The sequence below is a fragment of the Balaenoptera acutorostrata genome, chromosome 11, assembly GCF_949987535.1.
Source record: "Balaenoptera acutorostrata chromosome 11, mBalAcu1.1, whole genome shotgun sequence".
Taxonomy (NCBI): domain Eukaryota; kingdom Metazoa; phylum Chordata; class Mammalia; order Artiodactyla; family Balaenopteridae; genus Balaenoptera; species Balaenoptera acutorostrata.
In genome coordinates this window covers 103329694-103350530 of record NC_080074.1, presented here as the reverse complement: position 1 = coordinate 103350530, position 20837 = coordinate 103329694, and the positions used below count along the sequence as shown (strand labels likewise).

Here is a 20837-nt window from a genome sequence, read left to right as displayed (position 1 = left end):
GCCCTTTCTGTATTCTCCTAGGCTCTGCACACACTGGCGTGACCACCGTGCAGGAGAAAAGAAAGGTCATCCCAGCACATGCAGTGAAGCCTGTGCTGCGTTCTTCTTATACTACCTCGTTTTGAGTTTGCTTTTCACCATTTTTATAGAGAAGCCGAGCTGGCTTGGGGCAGAACCATGGGGGCTGACTTTACAAGTGGTACGTGGGAAATGCTAATACCTGTACCTCTGAAGCAGTGTCATCACACAGAAGAGCGGGAGCTGGTGCTATTATATGTGACCCCTATTCTTTGATGAAGACTTAAATAAACTGCACCGTCTGAGAGAAATCTTCCAAAAAATACAGCTTACGAGAAAATATTCTTTCAGAAAATGTGGCTTGCTGGGCTACTACCAAAAGCTCTGACAAACTCCGTCCTCTACATGAAGCTTGATGTCTGCACATTGTGATGTCTCAGTATGGCTTCAAAACTGACAGGTGTACACGAGACTGAAGTGTCTGCCGACACCTTCCGTCTAAGACAAATGTCAGGCCCCCTTAAAGGCAGCCTATTTGCCTAATGTCGTAAAATATGCTTAGTCAGGAGTAAGAATCTAATGGCTTTAACTCTTGATTTAAAAAAAAATACTAACTCTGGGGGCACAACAGTCATTAGAGATCTGATTGCATCAGTGTCTTAGTGGACAAATCTCCTGCAGCATGTCTGGGCCTTGGCTCCTCCAAGGGAATCTCCTAGGGTTTCAACACCCTCCCTCACCACAGTACAGCACTGACTCTGTCATAACGACTCTACTCACAGAAAATAGGAAAGAACATCTACAGGACTGAGCTGTGTGGCAGCCCAAAGGCGCTTTTGTTAAGAAAGCCTCCCCCTCCAGGTTTTGTTTGCCTCTAAGCGGTAAACAGCTGAGGCTGGCAGCTTGAAACTGCAGGGTGAGTCCAACAGGTTTCTCATGGGGTCCCTAAAAACATGCCCATGTATCATGGATGAAATACAAAGCGGGGCTGATTTCCAGATTAGCTGGTTAATCTGTGAAAGAGCCAACAAAAATCAGAAAGTGGCAGGCGGCAATGTCCGCTGAAGAGTAGTTTTCTAGGAAAGACACCAAGAGATGGGTCGTTCAGCTGAACTTTGGTCTTAAAACTCAATCCAGCTACCTATGACTCTGTCGTGTAACCTCTCTGATTGATCCTTAAAATATCTGACTGACCCTACCTATTTCAAAAGGCTGAGAGGATGATGAATAAAACAATGGCTTAGAGGTGTTTTGTGTTCCTTAGAAGAGAAGCATTACAGGAAAATACAGGACAATCTCCATATATGTTAGTATCTATAAGCATATAAATAACCTTTATAAAAGGCAATGTTGGGCTTCCCTGGTGGCGCAGTGGTTGAGAATCTGCCTGCTAATGCAGGGGACACGGGTTCAAGCCCTGGTCTGGGAAGATCCCACATGCCGCGGAGCAACTAGGCCCGTGAGCCACAACTACTGAGCCTGAGCGTCTGGAGCCTGTGCTCCGCAACAAGAGAGGCCGCGATGGTGAGAGGCCCGCGCACCGCGATGAAGAGTGGCCCCCGCTCACCACAACTAGAGAAAGCCCTCGCACAGAAACGAAGACCCAACACAGCCAAAAATGAAAATAATAAATAAATAATAAATAAAAAATTAAAAAAAAAAAGGAATGCAATAAAACTTGTTTAAAAAAAAAAAAGGCAATGTTGCTCTAAAAGATTTTAAATCTTGAATTTCTGTACAGGTATTTTTATGTGTTACAAAAAGGATTTACTCTGCTGTTTGCAAGTATGTCAACTGATCCTGATTTTCAGAGCTGCAGATTTCACCGTAGCAACACACTAAGAACACACGACTGTGAGGGAACAGACATACCTGCAAAGTCTATCTTGTAGCTGAATTTGGAAGTAGTGACACAAATGGACCCACAAGGGTTTGTTCTGAAGCTTTTTTCAATGTCTTCACTGCTAACTGAACACTGAACGTTGGTGTCCGGCTTTAAGACAAACCAGAAAGTTCATTTACCAGCTGTTCACACGAATGGCTTGGCCACAAAGGCAGTAATGGGGGACGGAGACCGAGACTGGAGGGACAGAGGAAACTTACTAATCACCTGTTCTAGTTCCCAACACACGGGGAGAATCACAGCTAAGACAGCATATGGAAAATAGCTTAAGGATTTCCAGCAGAGAAACTTCAACAACTGGTTATAAGGACTTTTTCCAAAGTATTACAGTGTTTCCAAATTATTGCCAAAATTACACATCTTAAGGGGCTCAAATCAAATCTTTAAGTAGCCTTGTAAGCAAAAAAAAAAAAAAAAAAAAAAAAAAAAGTCCACAAGCTCTTGAGTATGGGTTCAAGTCTCAGCTTAACTGTTAACGAGCTGTGTGACTCAAGACCAATTACAGTAACTTTTCTGAGTTGCACTGTCTTTGGCTGTAAGACAGAGTGCTAGAATATGCTTTCAGGTTGCTGTGAGGCTGGAGGAGAAGACATCTCTACACCCCCTAACCTAATACCAGGAGCACAGAGGCGTTTAAGACCGGCTTGGTTGCTTCCCCTTCCCTTTGTCCACCAAACCAGGCCTGGCCTTGCTCACATGTGTCGAGACCATGTACCCCTCAGTCACACTTGCACTCTGGACACACAGAAAACACACACCATTTCTTCTAAGTAAACACTGTGAAAACCTGGGGAAAGGAAAAGGACCAGAAGAATTTCTGATTTTTCTTTTTGTTCCGCCCTCTGACTTCCCTGAGGTTTGATTTCGTTCGGGTGCTGCCCGTACTCCTTTTTCACACCGGCACAATGGTGCTCCGTGAGTCTAGACCCCGCCTGCTCCGCCGGAGGGGCGCTACCTGAAACATGTGCCACTTCCCGCACTCCGCCAGGTAAAACCAGCCCCACTGCGTGTCTGACGTGTCCATCTCATCCATCTCGCTGTTTGTAGTCTTGGATAAGAATTCTTCTGCTCTGTGAAACATCTCCTGAAATGCCGGGAAGAGGGAGAGGAAGAAATCGTTTTCTTAACAACCAGTGTGCTTTTCACATATCATTTTTCTTCTCACAGAGAGCTGTATTCCAACAGTGATGTTGACAAATAGCATTCTATCTCGCATACTGGCTCTGAAGATAAACATATTAAAATGTTAAATTATCACATCTGCACATCTTTCTTGGACATGGGCCATAACATTCCAGTTTTTTAGCAGCAACTGCTACAGAAACGATTTGGGTGTTTTGGGTTAATTGCTTATAAGAAAAATTCCATAGTGGACTGTTTAGAAAGAAAAAGGAAAGATTCAGTTTGGGATTATGAAATAAACCACAAATTTAATTTTTTGTTTAAACTGTCCACGATCTGATTAAAAAATCTGGTCTTTATTTTAAAAAATGTTCACTATCCTCACACTTAACAAATAAGACAAACAATCAGACACTTAGGTGGATATATCAATGTCCACGCAACCACTTAAGTAAGCTGTATCAGCACCTATAAGCACTCCAGATTCTCAGTTTAGTGCCAAGAAATTTCTGTCTCATCAAATGTTCACGTATTTGGTCAAAAGGATCCACTATCACAACTAGTTAAGACCAAATACAACTGATTTTTGTTTTAAATATTCATATTCCGGGAATTCCCTGGCGGCCCAGGGGTTAGGACTAGGCGCTTTCACTGCCGGGGCCTGGGTTCAATCCCTCGTCGGGGAACTAAGATCCTGCAAGCCGTTCGGCATGGCCAAATAAATAAAGTATTCATATTTCATTTAGTGGCACAGAAAGATGTTTATAGCATATAGTGTTGAGTACAAAGAAAGTTACGATAAATAGAAATAGTATGATCCGATTTTAATAAAAAATACATCTATATTTACCCACATGAATGTTTGTGTACGTGTCTGTATATGTATGTGTGGGTATACGCATATGTACATACACACAGAAAAAGTCTGGATGGATACATAAACATTTATCATAGTTTTTCCTGAATATTAGGATAATAATAATAGTAATCCTTATAGGGCTCTTACTATGTGCCAGGTGCTGTCCTCAGTACTGCACAAATAATAAGTCACTTGGGCCTCACAACAACCCTTTAAGATATGTACTATTAATACCTCAAATTTATAAATGAGGGGGTCACACAACGGGGATGCCAGGATTCAAACCCAGGCAGTCTGGATCCAAGGTCTGTCCATGTAAGCACCATAGGATACTACCTTATACTTCCTTATCAATGACTTTATAATCTTGCCTATATTATATACACATTATTTTTGAAAAGTTTTAAACATTTTTGGGTGGAGACTGTGATGAAGAGGAGGTCATCAGAAAAGGGGTGAAGAAGTTAGTCAAAGAAGATTCAACTTTATCTGGAATGTGGCTTTCTGTTCTCATTCTTTAAGGGTTTTTAAATTATTAATTTAAATTTGCACAGCTAACACATGAAAATCTCTCCTTGCAAAAAACCAGAACATTCAAGATAAAGCTAAACACTCTTTTTGACTATCACTTCCATTCCTGGTACCTCTCACCTTCCTTCGCCAGGGTTAATCAATACTGTTTGCTTACTGTGCAACTTTCACGCTTTGCTCTGTGTGGGTGTGTGTGTGTGTGTGTTTCATCATATACACACATATAAACGTATATGGTTTCTGCTGATTTGTTAAAAATTTGATTTCCTATATCTCTTTTTCTTTAACAAAGAATATGTACTATACTTGGGTAATTTGGAAAATATTTGTTTTAAATTTCATTGTTTAAAGTGTACAGAGGTGGTGTAACCTGGGATAAGCTTCCATGGCCTTGTTAAGGCCACAGCTTCCTCCTCATAGAGCCTGGATGAAAGGCTCCTTCCTCCCGGGGCTGCTGGGAGAGGTGATGCTTGGTACTGCAGCAAAGTACCAGGCACAGTACCTGAGCTCAGGGAATGGGGCTTGTTATTTTCTCATTCACGTTTGGAAACTCTCTCCAAGGGATGCTTTGTGATTATGTTCAGGATTTTTCCTTCATGTTTTAAAGTGGATTGGCCACTAAGAAATGAAAACCAGAACACCCTAGGAGCAAGAGCTGCAGATTTGGGGCCCACTATTTACCTTATGTATTTTAACCCAATAAAAAAGGCAATGATTTAAAATTTAAGATCAGTTGTGTAGGTTAACTATTCACAACACCTGCTCTTCCTTCTATGACTTATTGTTCACATAATTTGCTCATTTTACTCTGAGAGACAAAGAAAGCGAGAGTGACTTAAGTTTAGTTTTTCTTCTGAAAATAACCAGAAAAATTTGGAAGGATGAGATTCAAGGAAATAGTTAAGATAAATATGTGGCTTATGAGTTCCATCTAGGAGAAAAGGGAATGGGAAATAGGAAAGCCCCCTTTACACAGCATACATGCAACATGTGTGCTTTGCTACGTCACACTGTTCCCAAGACCGCACCGTGAGCCAGGTTACAAGTGGATGTGTTTCACCAAAGTCCCTTCAGAGCGTCCTGTCATGAGCAGCTCTCGCGGGGGGGGAGGTGGGCAGGATAGACTCATCTCACATTCATCCCTATGCGGAGAGGGCAGCACCACAGACAGCTACCACTGCCCTGAAGCGCTTCAAATTTTATAAAATTCCTTGTCAGTTTACACAAATTTTTTCCTGTACAACCCAAGGCACAGGAGAAGTCATTCTCCAATTAACTTTAGGGAAAAAAAACCAAAGCAGAGAAGATACAATTATGTTGTCTAGAATCATGGAGCTGGCAGTTCAAAGAAGATTCTAGAAACACCCGAGGCCTCTGGACCGTCAGCTCTTCCCTAAGCTATCGGCCCCCTGCCTCCTTTTCCTACATGGACAGTTGTTCCTTCTCTCCTCTGGGGCCAAAGCTGAATGTGACTGCTTTGCTTCACAGATGCTATGGCTTTCTTTCCAAAGACTCAGACACAGTTCGTAAGACTGACTCTTACGGTTTTCTACAAGTTCATCCTCCAAAGGAATGGCTATTCTGTATAATTAGGCTCAAAGAGTTAAGTCAAGCTTCAACGAACAACTTTAAAATACTGTAACCAGAGTAGCAATGGATCTAGGATAGAATACATTTACAGGCAACAAAAGGAGTGTGCACCAGTTGTCCACCAGGGAAAAGGCAGTGAATGAATGTTAGTGGAATGAATTAGATCAGCCACAACACCATCATCTGCCTTGCTTTTCCGGTTTTTAATTGGCAGACGATGATACTTCCTGCACTTCAGGCTGAGAAGGACAAAAAAGCTAGTATAAATTGGAAAAGCGTTTTGTAAATTTTCCAGTGCGATGGGTATGCTGGTGGAACTTGTCTACAACGCTAGCTATTCCAACCGGAATACTTATGCAGCCTGGGAGCAATTAATCTGGATCATCAAATTGAAAGGCCAGGTGGAAGATGGGCTTAAAATCAAAATCCTGGTCTATGGGAGAAAAATAATACCACCTTCCAGTTTGGTTAAAACCTTTCTGATGAGTTTATTAAAATAAACAAAATATAATCTATTTTGTTAGGATAAACATAACACCTTGAGGAAATCATAGCTGGTAATGAAAACTTCCTTGTCTCTTATAGGAAGAAGGTCCAAAACTGGATACTGAAAGCTTACAAACAGGGTGGAACTTTTGGAATGACGGAGTAAGGAGTGCAGTGGGCCCCTCCCCAGCAAAACTGCATTTTAACTGGTGGACATTATTTAAAAGAACAACAACATTTAAAGTCTCTGGAAATTGTCTTAAGATCATCTAGCGAATAGAGAAATATTTATTCAGGAAAATCTACTAAATCTCCAGAACAGGCAAGAGTCTGGCATTTGGGCCGAGATCTGGTCCACCACTCCCCACCCCACCCGCTCAGTGTTGCAGACGAGAAGACAGGGGCTCCCTTTCCCTCCAGCTCCCAATCTGGGCCTATTTCACCCTGGAAGGGTCAGGCTGCCCACAAGTGGAGAAGGTCTACTCCGGGCAGGCAACACAGAGGACCGATCTCCTTTCCTCTACCCGGTCCCCACTCATTTGGTGGAAGCTCCAGTCCAGGCCCAGCCGGCTGTGAACACTGGGCCCTGATTGCTCCCACCCAGGTACAGGGTGGTTTCTAGGGTAGTGGTTTCACGGCAGGAGGGGTAAGTCAAGTAGACCAGGGGCTGCCACCACCCCTCGCACCCAGGGTGTCACTCTGGGAAGAGTGGGCTCCCAACTCCAGCTCCAGTGACACAGGGGTTCTACTGCAGGAGGAAAAGCACATCCTAAGGACAAAGAGATCCATGACTCTGCCTGAGGGGACTGATTCTACGTGTAACGGAGTGTGTAGAACCTCACGTCTAAGAGCATTATCGAAAAAAATGGAAATCTTAGATGAAAAACAATTAAGGAGAGGCCTGAAGCTCTGACACAAGCAGAATGGCACAGTAGGCAGAAATTTAATATAGAGAACCAGGGACAGCCAAGAAAGCCCTCCTGGGACTATAGTCAACGGTGGGAGTCGGGAAGGCTGTGCACAAGCTCTAGGCGGTATCTACCCAGGAGCGGTCAGAGCAGGTCATGGGGCAGACGTGACAGCATTCCCAAGGCTGCACACAGACCCATCAACACAGGGGGGTGGCCTCACTGGCACAAAGGGGTTAAACATAACCTCTGACTGAACACTTAGTGAACTATCCTTTCTCCACTGAGTCTTACTTTTATAGAAAATCAGTTGTCTGTTTGTTTGTGGGCCTATTTCTGGACCCTCTATTCTGTTCTAATAAACATTTTCTCTATCTTGATACCAATACTACACTGTAGTGTTAGCACTCCAAATTTATTCTTCTTTTTCAGAACTGCTTTGGCTAGTCTAGATCTTTTCAATTTTGATTGGGATTGCATAGTGACCTATCTGGAAGAACTGGCATCTCAACAGTATTGAGTATTCCAACCCATGAATGAGGTACATCTCTTGACTTATTTAGGTCTTACTTAACTGTTTCAATGTTTTACAGTTTTCAGTGTACAGTCCTGCATATCACTTATGCAAGATTCACGACTAAGTATTTCATATTTTTGATACTATTGCAAATGGAATTGCATTTTAAATTTCAATTTCTGATTGAATGTTGCTAGTACATAGCGATACACTGATTTTTGGATATGGTTCCTGTATCCAGCAACCTTACGAAACTCACTTATTAGTTCTAGGAGATTTTTGGACATTCCATCAGATTTTCTATAGGCATTAGATAGCTAGCTAGCTAGCTTTACTTCTTTCTTCTAGCATACAGATGCCTGTTATTTCTTTCTCATGCCTTACTGCACTGGTTGTAATCTCCAGTACAATGCTGAATAAAGAACAGGCATTATTTCCTTGTTCCTGATCTTAGTGGGGAAGCATTTGGCCTTTGACTACTAAGTTTGATATTAGATACAGGTATTTTGCAGATGCACCTTGTGTCAGGGGTCCCCAAGACCACTCTCTGGTTCACAAGAACTCACAGGACTCAGAAATTGTTCTACTCATGGTTACAGTTTATTACAGTAAAAATATACAAAGTGAAATAAACACAGGGGAAAAAGTAGGTGGGATGAAGTCCAGAGGAAACCATGTACAAGCTTCCAAGTGGCCCCTCCCAGTGGAGTCACACAGGACACGCTTAATTCTCCCAGCAACCATGTGTGACAAGTGCAAAGTGTTGCCAATCAGGGGTGTTCACCTGAGTCTAGGTGTCCAGGGTTTGTATTGGGAGTTGGTCATGTAAGCCTATAGCGCCTTTGTGAATGACCTCAGCTGCTGAAGTTCCAGATCTCCAGAGGCAAGGAACTCACCATAAATCACACTTCTAGTATAAACTTTCTGGACAGACTGGTGGAGGATGGCTGAAGTTTTCAGGCATGCAGATACACTCATGAGACAAACCATTCCAGGAGTTCAGTTCTCTGGAGCTAGGCAAAGGACAGTCATGGAAACAGGCCTTTCTTGAGAATGTGCAGGGTTTGAGCAACCGAGGCCTGCTGAGTTAACCTTTTCTGCACACCCCGTATCAGGCTGAACAAGTTCTCTTCTTGTCCAAGGTTGCTGAGGGTCTGTATCAGGAATAGATACTGGATTTTGTCAAATGCTTTTTCTGCATGCATTGAAATAATCACACAGTTTTTCATTTTAGTTTGCTTATATAATGAGTTACACTGATTTCTGTTCAAATATTAAACAAACCTTGCATTTTGGGGATAAACATCATTTGATAATGATGCATTAACCTTCTTATATACCGTTAGGTTTGATTTGCAAAAATTTTGTTTAGAATTTTTGCATCTATGTTCATTAGGGATATTGGCCTGTAGTTGTCTTTTAATGTCTTTGACTGGTTTTGGAATTAGGGTAATGCCAGTTTCATAGAGTGAGTTGTGAAGTATTACCTTCGTTTCTATATTCTGAAAGTTTGTGCAGAAAGGTATTATTTCTTCCTTAAATGTTTGTTAGAATTCGCCAGTGAAACCACTGAGCCTAGAGTTTTCTTTGTGGGTAGGCTTTTTCTTTAAATTTAAATTCTTTGGTAGATATTGGGCCATTCATGTGATTTATTTCTTCTTGAGGGAGCTCTGGTAGTTTGTGTCTTAGAAAATATGTCCATTACATCTCAGCTGTCACACTGATTGACATTAAGTTGTTCATAACATTCCATTATTATCCTTTAACGTTTGTAGAATATGTAGTGATATTATCTCTCTCATTCTCAGTATCGGTAATTTGTATTCCTCTTTTTCTTTTTCCTTTTGGTTTCATTTTCTCTGTTGTTTTCATTTCAATGCTTTGCACTCTAAACTTTATTTCTTTGCTCCTGCTTGAGCTTAATTTGCTCTTCTCTCATTTCTTAAGGAGGAAGCTGTGGTCATTGATTTGTGACATTTCTTTTTTGATACAAGCATCAGTATAGCTATAAATTTCCTTCTAAGAACTGTTTTAGCAGCATACCACAAATTTGGTATGCTTTTATATGTTCTATTTTCCCTTTTTATTTCTTTGATCAGTGGGTTATTTTAGAGCGTGCTATTTATTTACCAATACTTGAGGATTTTACAGATCTTTTTTATTGAATTCTAATTTAATTCCATTTTAATCAGATAGTGTACTTTATAAGACCTGAATTCTTTTAAATGTATTGGGACTCCTTTTATGGCCCAGAATATGGTCTATCTTGTTAAATGTTCTCTGTGTAGTTGAAAAAAATGTGTACTCAGCTGTTGCTGGTGTACTGGTCTATAAACATTAATTAGGGCAAGTTGGTTGATAATGTTCAAGTCTTCTACATCCTTGCTTATTTCTACCTACTAATTCTAACAATTATTGAGAGAGGAGTATTAAAATCTCCAACTATAATGGGATTTGCCTATTTCTCCTTACAGCTCTATTAGTTTTGCTTCATGTATCTTGACACTCTATTATTAGGTGTATAAATGTTTAGGATTGTTAGTGATTAACGGACCTCTTTATCATTAGGAAATGACATTCTTTATCACTAATAATATTATCTCTGAAACCTACTTTAATATTAACATACCACGCAAGCTTTCTCTCTAGCGTTAGCACTGTATATCTCTATTTATCCTACTTGTGTCTTTACATTCAATGTGTGTTTCTTGTAGACAACTTACAGTTGGGTCCTGCTTTCTAATCCAATCTGACTATCTGCCTTCTAATTGGGGTGTTTAGAGCATTTATTTTGGTATGATTATTTATATGGTTAGGTTTAAGTTTATCATCTTGCTTGGTCCCATCTGTTCTTTGCTCCCCTTATCATATACCTTCTTTTCGGGATTTCACTTTATCTCCTTTGGTGGCTTATAACTCTTTGTGTGTCTACACACACTGTTTATTTCTTCACTTTCCATGCATGCCAAAACCCACTCTAATTTAGCTTTTCTAGCTTCTGGGCTAATATCTTCCACCACCGTCTCTCTCTCTCTCTCCCACACACACACACACACAAGGAGGCGCTTGCTAGGATCTCCAATGAGCTTCAAGTTACCAAATCCTATGCACTTTAATCAGACCTTGCCTTATTTGACCTCTCAGTAACATTTCACAGTTTACCCACTGTCCTGCATTACTTTTTTCTTGGTTTCCATTAAATCACTCTCTCCAGATCATCTTAGATTTCTGGCCACAAACTCTCAATCCTCTGCAACTTTACTTCGGTTCAGCCTATAACTTGTAGGTTACTGGGGCTCAGTCTTAGCCCTTTTTTGTCTTTCTCAGCATCTTTAAAACATGGTCCTCAAGAATTAGGAAGTAGTTCAAAGGCATTTTTCACAGAAAAAAAGTAATGAAAGAAATTTGATCACATACAGTTTGCAAAGCTGAAATATAAGATTAATTACAATTTTCACAAAAATCCTTTTATTTTCATAACACCTCAATATGTTCAGTCTGTGTTACTGAGTTCATATCAGCTAGTGCTCAGCAAATACAATGGTGTAGAACCAAATAAATTTTCACATAATCTTCTAACAGAGCCCCAAGTCAATTTGCTTTGTTGATAAGGATAGAGAAGGGACCAAGACTAAAGGGGCATTACCCAGCTAAAACAGGTAAAAGTCTGAATATTGCTGAGAAGCTGTCAATCCAAATTTAATGCCCAATTTAATTGTTGTTACAAAAAAAAAATAAACTATTAACAAAATTTCTTTATTAAATGACTCTGTTGGAAGTCACATCTTATCAATGGCACATGACATAGAAAAGCAATTATTATCACTTGAGTGTTTCAACATGTGTTTAGTGTTAAAACTGAACAAACTACCTGAGCAAAAATACAAACCCGTTCTTGCAGTACACGTAGTATGTAACGGGGTAGAAATACTCCACAACTTTTTGTTCTGCTTGTGGGTGGAAGCTCAAGGTACAAGGGAAGTCAGTTTTCATTCAGGCGGTGATATTTCTGTGAGCTGTGACGCGGGCTGAAAAAGGTGCAATCCATTCAAAACTGACAGAGCATGAGCTATACGAATAGCAAGGAAAGGTGCGGCTGGGTTCCTAAAAGATGTTTTAAACATCTGGGACAGTCAGAAGGCACCAACGTGCCTCCTGATTGTAGGCGAGTGTGGAAGGAAACAGTGAAAACTGAATACCAGCAAATCTTGACAACTCAGAGTATGTGCTCTCAGATGCTGAGGAAAGCAATGGCAGTGTGTGCAAGATTACTCTTCCCACCTAAGTTTACTAGCTGCCAAGGACAGAAGTGCTGACAAGAGTTTCTGAAAGGAGGGATGAGATAAAAACGTTTCTTCATGATGCTAATAATACTTGATTTCCAGAGGCCTGCTGAAGTGGATGCTGAAATACAGTCAGCATCATAAATACCTGGAACCTACTATTTCAAGGCCAAAATACCCCAAATTTTCATGCTGAGAGTAAGACACCAGATTTCTCAAAGTTAGCAAACTATGCTGCAAATGGCTCAGTGGCTAGGCTGTGATTTCTTCCCGGAATCTGATGGTTTTCTTTACTCATCAGAGAGTGAGACTGACTTTACTATTGTGGCTGTATAAAGAACACAGCCAACGCTACAAGAAAACATGAACAGATATTTTCTGGAGACTGAAGTAGTCCCAGAATCCATTCCCTCCCTGCTTCCAAACATTCCGGCTGGTTGAAACATCCACCCCTACAGTTAGTTAATATTATAAGTGTATCAATTTGGCAACTGACAGAGCACTAGGAATAGTCTTCAGGGACTAGGAAGAGTCCCAGAATTCCCATAATTTCTCAGTCTGTGTTTTCTCTTGTTATTCCAAAACATCTAACAGGGCCAGCAAACACTAGTTGCAAATCTTGACAATCTATAATTACAGCATGGGATTTCCTATTTTAATAGAAATATAGGGTAAAAAATTCAAGTGTCTGGGTCTAACCTACATCTCAAGCTACCTATCAAGTTACTTTGTAAGAGGCTGCAAAAATGTCATCTTTTTAACAATAAAAACATTATTCATTTTTAAAATACGTAATATAAACAATAAAATATTGTTTAAAATTGGTGATCTGCATGGGTGCTGAAAATTTGAGAAACACTGCCCTAGGGATCTCACTTGCTCCCAAGATTTTAAAAGCCGTCTGTCTATACAGGCTGAGGCCATAAACGGCCATTTCTAGCCCAGCCTTCTCCTCTGAGCTCCACTCACTTATCCAACTGCCCCTCTGACTTTTTACTTGAATGCCTCACAGGCACGTTAAACCTATCACAGGCCCCAAACCAAACTCCTGGTCCCCTCCACATCTCCCCCTTTCCCAGTCTCCCCATCTCAGGGAAAGTGGCCCTTCTTCCCGGCTGCCTGTGCCAGGAACCCAGCCTCCATCACTCAAAGTGCAGCCTGGGTTGACCCAATCCTCTCTCTCCCCCGCTTAGTCCAAGCCCCCTTCACCCTCACCCTGGACTACACTGTACGTTCCTAAGTGTGTCTTCGAACAGACCTCCTGATGTTCCCTGTGTGAGCTTTTAATCGCTGCTGGAACAAATTACCACCAACGTAGTGGCTTAAAGGAACACAATTTCTTATGTTACAGTTCTGCTGAAGTCTGACGTGGCACTCACCGGACTAAAATCAACTAGCGATTCCTGTCTGGAGGCTGTCGGCGGGGGGCTGGGGGGGGGGGCGTGGGCGGGAATCTATTTCCTTGGCTTTTCCTGCTTCTAGAAGCTTATCACATTCCTTGCTTCGTGGTCCCCTTCATCTCCAAAGCCAGCAACCTTGTATATCTTTGTTTTTTTAAATTCATTTTTATTGGATTAGAGTTGCTATACAATGCTGTGTTAGTTTCTACTGTACAGCAAAGTGAATCAGCTGTACATATACATATATCCCCTCTTTTTTGGCTTTCCTTCCCATTTAGGTCACCACAGAGCACTGAGCAGAGTTCCCTGTGCTATACAGTAGGTTCTCATTAGTTATCTATTTTATACATAGCATCAATAGTGTATATATGTCAACCCAATCTCCCAATTCCCGCCCGTCCTTGGTATCTTTGATTATCCTCCCATCCTCACATCCACTCACTTCTGTCTGCATCTTTTAAGGATACTTTTAAGGACCCTTGTGATTCCACTGGGTCCACCTGGATAATCCAAGATAATCTCCCTGTCAGTAGTCGGCTGATCAGCAATCTTAACGCCCCTTTGCTCTGGGACCAACACATTCCCAGTTCCCGGTGACGCGGACACGGTTATCTGTGGCAGGCCATCATCTGCCTCATACACTCTCTAATAAATAACTCGTGTTCCACACAGCAGCGACAATGATCTTTTTCAAAACGTAAGTATGTTCATGTCACTTCCTGTGTAAAACACTTCGATGGCCCCCACTCCTCCAAGGATAAGGTTCAAACCCTAAACATGTGCCACAAAGCCACACATGGCCTGTTCCTACCTACCTGCTGGCCTTAACTCCTGGTTCACCGCATTCCAGCCACACACGGCTTCGCTCACAAGCTCCTTTCTGCCTCGGGGCCTTTGCTCAGGCTGTTTCTGCTGTCTGAACAGCCCTCCTCCCCTCCCACCCAGCCTTCACGTGGCTAACTCTTGCTCAATCCCTCAGATCTCTGTAGAAGTAACTTTCACTGGGCGGCCTGACCTGATCTCCAAGTCCAGCACTAGCTCCTCCTATTACACGTCATCGTACTTTTTCTTTCAGAGCTTCTACTACAATTGGAGCTCAATGTTACTGTGTAACTATCGGCTTAATGTCGCCACCCTGCGCAGACTGCAAACCAGTGTGGGCTGGGCCTGTTCTGCTCTGCTCACCACTGTAAACCCTTGGATTCAGAGCTGACTGGTTTATAGTAGGTGCTAAATAAATACATAAGTGCCCTCAGACGTTATTTCCAAAGCAGGTCTAACTCTTAGAGGGGGAGCTGCATGAGCCAAAGACCTCGGCATCCTGCTTGAGCATCAGGCTAGGCGGGTCACAATGGGCAAACTGCCTCACCCCATCCCTCAGGCCTCAACCACAAACACGTGTCTCCAGCCTGCTTCCCAAACTCTGTTTTGTCCCCTGATACCAAAAACTATTAGACTCATTCCTTAGCCTTGTGCAGCACCTGCCACGCCAACCCTGGAAAGGCCACAGTATTTCTCTCCTCCTGCTCGTGGGCTGCATCACTAGAAAAGTTCCAAACGCACAGGAGATGGTGTCACAAAAACGTCAAGGTTTCCTGCAGTTCGAGAACCCTTCCTTTAGCTCTGAGTCCCTGTGACTCTCCCCACAGGGTCTTTTCTACTCACTTTAAAGCCTAGATCCTAAGTTGGACTGGGAAGAGTATCTGTTCTGGAGCCAGAAAGTTCTGGGTTTAGAACCTGGCTGTCCTCATTCAGAAAGTGCACCCAACTTTGAGCCTTAGTCTCACCGCTAAAAAAGAGAACAATAATTTATAAGTCCCCACCTCAGAGGTACTGGATGACCCCATACTCTATTTAGACTGCCCGCAGCCACCAAACACTGGGACGTCACACTCCTCTGTCAGCTCAGCTAAACCCACTGCTGGAACAATTACAAAGAACGCCAAGAAGATAAAGCTGTCAGTTATGAACCTGTGAGTGTACGCTGGCCCTAAGAACACATCTTCATAGACACTACATTCTCTAGAACTTTCACTGCCAGGAACACATCCTACCTCTGTCCCCCTCCAGCCCGAAGGTACGCCTATAGAATATACTGCCTCCTCAGACAGGATGTCGCACAGATGCCAGCCGCTGTCCTCGCAGCGCCCCACCCTCATCCTCTCGCGATGTCCTCACCGAGACGACCACGGGACATGCGCTTTGTCCACGTCACTCCTCCATCCAAGCTGTAGTGGCCATTTTCTCACTTCCATGGCCGTTGGCCATGTTGCTTCCTCTGCCCTTCCCGCAAGACCACTTCTGGGACTTGGACACCTAGCTCAAGTGTAACTTGCTTCAACGAACCTTCCCAGGCCCCCAGACGCCCTCTGGTAACACTGTCCCCACTCAAACTGTATCTCCAGGCCCTGGAGGGCACGCTCTGACTTGGTCCAGGTTTGCCCTGCCCCTCCCTAGTGCCTGGAATGGCGTTTTCCAGACAATAGATGTTTATTCAGTGTTTGCTGACTGACGGCGTGAAATAATGACTCATGACTGAGGGAGCTGGATTTAGACATACTGACTTTGAACTCTCGGAGGGACAACCAGTAGAGCTGTCCGTCACCCAGTTCAGAAAGGGGGTCAGGACTAAAGATGTCCATTTGGCAGGCAGAGTCACTAAAGAGGTATCTGAAGCCTTGGGGCTCACCAAAAAAGGATGTGCCGAGAGAAGAAAAAGCTTAAGGTGGCACATTTCAGGGGCAGAAGAGGCAGTGCAGCTCACCCAAGATTACGATTCAAGGATGAAGCATAGAAAGGAGAAGCAACCCAAAGGAATACAGTCCCAGGAAATCCAAAAAAGAGTTTTGAGAAAACCTCCAGTGGCATTACTGTTGCAGAATGACAGAAGAGAGGGAGGTGTGCAGGTGGCCGCTGTGCGTGGTGATTCGAAAACTCTTGGTGACCCCCTAGCAAGTCAGGTGCTGGGGCAGAGGCGGGGCTGGGGGGCCTGAGGTCTGAGTACGAAGGGCAAGTGTAAGACTATTCTCTCAAGAGGCTGGACAGAGGAAGGAGGGAATCATAGTGCCAAGGGAGCGTGGAAGCAGCTGTGAATATAAAACAACAGAGAAAAGGGAGGCTCAGCGGGGAAAGCGCTGGACCAACGTTATCACTGCCCCGACCCAGCGGCAGGGTGATGGCGGAGAGGACACCGGTGCTAAACGACTCTGTGGCTCACCCATCTGCGAGATCTGGGGGAAGTCACTTCCTTCTCCCTTAGCTAACTCATTAGATTGTTCTAATCATATGAATTTATAAGCGAAAAGGAATTCTGAAGAGTTTATCACTCTTCACAAAGTAAGGTCCTATCACTGCAACAGATGATTTGTTATCGAAACCAATGTTTGTCATTTTTCATTTTCTATTGTCAGAGAGAAACTGAAACTCCCTCCTATGTAATGCTGATACTGACTCCGTTTCCTGCAAAAAGGGGGAAGACAGCGGCAAAGAGGGGGAAGACAGCAGCAAAGAGACAGAAAAAGGCAGGGCGAAGTCAGGGTACACAGAGTCAAGGCAGTGACGGCATCCCATCCAACTCCTTCCTACAGATCTGCCATTTTCCTACACTGGGGGACGTAAGCCCAGGGCCACCTGCCCCGGGTGGGTGGAGAACTGCCAGGATTTCACACCAGAACTGAGTGCCTGCTGCCCTGTCAACCTGCTTCTGCCTCGGCAGGGACCTCAAGGGGCCTGGTCGGTGAAAGGCTTGAACGGAATCATCACTGACCTCGTGACTGTCTTGAAAAATAAAATAAAATGGTGCACTGAGATAAAGTTTATTTATAGCTCCTTGGTTATCTTGTTTTGGGTTCCCCCGCCCAAGAAAATGTTCCAAGTTCAATGGTGATTTTCCAGACTAAAACCATGTCATGGAGACTTCCCACGTAGAAGGGGCGACTGCTTCTGAGCATTATCATGGCCAGAGTCAGTGTAGTATTTCCTCAAAACACTTGCGAGCGGAATACAGTATCACACAGAAGGCATATTTGCAAGAGGAGATAAATTTGCAGATCACAGGTGGCGTATCAAAGTCATGGAAGCTACTAAAAAAAATACAGGGAGAAACTAGCAGAAGTCTTCAGTTAAAGCAGTCCTCTATGGCCTTCCTCCACAAAGCAGAATTTATTGTATCATTCAATGGAAAGAAATGGTAAACAGTAATTTAAATTGGTGGGTAATACAAAAGTCATCTGTATTTATCTTTAGGATGCACTGTGGGTTTTTTTTTATCTTTCCAATTGTGTTTGGCTTCGAGAAGCATTAAAATTAATTTTCATTCCACGAGCACAGCTGGACAGACTATTCAGATGCCTCTTCTATTCAAAGAAACTAACAAATTACAAGAGGAAATCCATATGCAGAATGTTCACTGTACTTTTACAATATGAAACTGCCCTTATTGACAACATTCATACGCTCAGAGGAAGAAAAACAGTACCGGTAAGAAAACATAGGAGCATTAAGATCTATCAGAGCAGCGTGATAAGGGTCAAAAGAAGAATGTGGGCTTGTAGGTGGAAGGTTCACCACTGTTAACAAAAGTCAGTCTGCTCTACTGAAATCAAGCAAAATCATTAGGGAGATTTCAGAGAAAACCAAGCCTTCCTTCCAAAGAAGTGAGATAATGCTATAACAAACCAAATATATGAGATACTCATTAATGCCTTTATAATCCTCACAAACACATGAGTGATCCAATAGCCAGTTCTAATGTATATGTGATGGAGGAGGGAGAATGAACCATGGGAGCAAAGGACTCTTCCTAGTATTGATGCAATCACTTTGTTAATTCAGTGGATATTTACTGAGTGCCTACTGTATGTCAGGCTCTGTTCCCTAGTCTGAGGATACCGTAGTAAACAAAACAGACAAAAAACCTCTGCCCATATGGAGCTTCTAACACGGTGAAGGACTTAAGACATGTGACTTTGGGCAAGACATGTACTTGGATGACTAAAGGGCATGTTATGGAGAAACCAGGAAGGAGAAGGACTGCCAATAAAAACTGAATACAACACAAACACACACATACACACATATAATAATAGAAAATGAAACTTACTGATGACAGATAGTGAAACTGAATATATAAGCAGAGAGCACATTCTCACAATTTGAAATTATTTTTGCTAAAATCAAAACCCAGCAATTACTTTCCTCTGATGTGGCCTTAAAGGATTGTATGTTTGAACCAAAAAAAAAAAAAAAAAAGTGGGGGGGGGTCTCTTATATGATGACCATCGCTATTCGATGGCCTGGGATGTAACCATGATACACAACCAAAAAAATCCAGACCAACAGACTAGTTTCTACCGGGTAAAAACGTAAAAACAGAAGCAAACTTACTGACAAACTCTCTAACTTATCTGGAAATATATGCCAGGAATGGAAAAAAAAAAAAGAAGTAATCATTACAGCAAAGGAGTTACTGCAAATATGGAAACAGGGTTATTAAACTAAATTTAGGAAGTTATCTCAGCACGTGGGGTAGTTGCACATATTTAGGCCAACAATATGCTGATACGTGATTCTGCCATTTTTCCAGTCAACTCAAAGGCGTAAATAGTGTCTATTTGCCGTGTAACTAGGCGATTTCACCTCTAACGGGATATTAATGGAATACTCTCGGCAAGCGGATTCCACTCTTTGAAGGCTGCATATTAAATAAATGAATGTACAAAAGCAAGGTAAACAAAAATGCATGCAGACACAATGCAAATACCGGAGGGAGACACAAGACTTGCAGTGGAAAAGCTCCAGGTCATCAGTTTCTGTCCACTGGAAAAAAAAAAATCTAAGAACCTCACCACCTAGAGGCTTAGAACACACGCTCGACCACCCCAGTTTTCCATGGCTGTCCACCAGGAAGGGAAAAGGAGCTCCGGCGGTTCCCCTTAGGCCCATTTCAGGACCCGGAGGGCGAGTCCCCTCGCTTTGGACGGGGATGGGGGTGGGGCTGGTGGGTACACCTGAGCCTAAGTCAGTCACAGGTCCGAAGCCCAGGAACTCCAGCCAGAGAGCAAAACGCCAAGTTTACAAAGACGGTGGAGGGACGGGGGCGGAGAAACCACAGCGAGTCCAATCACTGGGACGGGACAGCCGCACGGCGCTGGGGACCCACCGAGCCGTCCCCAATACGCGCAAGGCGGCTGCCCGAGCCGCCGGGGCCGGGGCCTTCGCGTCCCCGGAACTCATCAGCCGGTCGGCGCGGCCTGGGAGGATGGGGGGCGGGGGGCGGGGGGCGGGGGGGGTGGGGGGGGTGGGGGGCGTAGTTCCCGGGAACCCCGCCCGTCCTCTCCCGTCAACCCCGCCCATCGGTCCGCCCCGTCCCGCCCGGCTACTCACCGGATTCGCTTCCCACATAACGGTGGCGAAATCGAGCGGAGAGAGCCTGGCGGAAGGGGCTGGCCGCGGGGCCGGGGTGCTGGGTTTTTCCCGAGGGCCCGGGGAGCGAAAGGACGGAGAGGCAACCTCCACGCCAGCCTCCCCGTCATAAACCGGCGTCTTCGAACCCCCTCGAACCTCCCGACTTCCGGCCGAAGCCGGCCAACCAGCGCCAGCCCCGCCCCGCCCCGCCCCCGGAAGCTCCCCCCCGCCCCTGCCTCTCCCTTCCGGCCTCGGCGCGGAGTGGGCGGGGCCTGTGAGGGTCTGGGTCGTAATGCGGTTGTTAAAGGGCTACCAGTCCAGCCACCCTCCGGGGCTGCATCCCTTCTGCAAAGTCCCCTCCAAGTGATCCTCAAGCCTCGATAGTTATTGATGACCTCCGATATTTATTGATCACCGTATAGGGAGTGTAGTGGCCAAGAGGCAGACAGGCCTGGGAATTAATAGCCTGTGGGACAAGCTTCCGACTCGGTTTCCTCCTGCTCAGAATGGAGGTGATAATAATAGTATCTAAGGGTGTGGTGTGATCATTGAAGGCACCTAGCATGGTGTTTGGTATACAGTAAGTGCTCAATGAGTGACGGTTATTTGCCAGACACTGACACTGTGCTAGGCTCTGCAATGAGCAAGAGTGACCCATATGCAAGTCCTCATGGAGCTTAGAGTCTAGAGAAAAAAGTGAGAAGTAATTTAGATAAAATTAAAAGGTGCAGGATGGTCTACAAGTAGTATGGCAAGTACAGGGTTCTTTGAGAGGGTGCCTACCTAGGACAGGGTGTCTGCCGCCCCCCAGTCCA

The 20837-nt window shown here is 43.8% G+C and overlaps 1 protein-coding gene across 3 annotated transcripts in view; it reads right to left on the bottom strand.

The window, feature by feature from the left end:
- The window catches only part of PARP11 (poly(ADP-ribose) polymerase family member 11), a 34487-nt gene extending 14295 nt beyond the window's left edge, over positions 1-20192 (bottom strand). For 2 of the 3 annotated variants that reach the window (XM_057556485.1, XM_057556487.1), the window contains exons 1-3: positions 20002-20192; positions 2877-3005; positions 1891-2011 (exon numbers count right to left, since the gene is read on the bottom strand). In XM_057556485.1, coding sequence (XP_057412468.1) covers positions 1891-2011; positions 2877-3005; positions 20002-20019 — 268 coding nt within the window. In that variant the 5' untranslated portion in view covers positions 20020-20192. Of the gene's footprint in view, positions 1-1890; positions 2012-2876; positions 3006-19378; positions 19435-20001 lie in introns of all 3 variants that reach the window. The other variant, XM_057556486.1, reaches the window with a different exon arrangement.
- Positions 20193-20837: the final 645 nt, after the last annotated feature.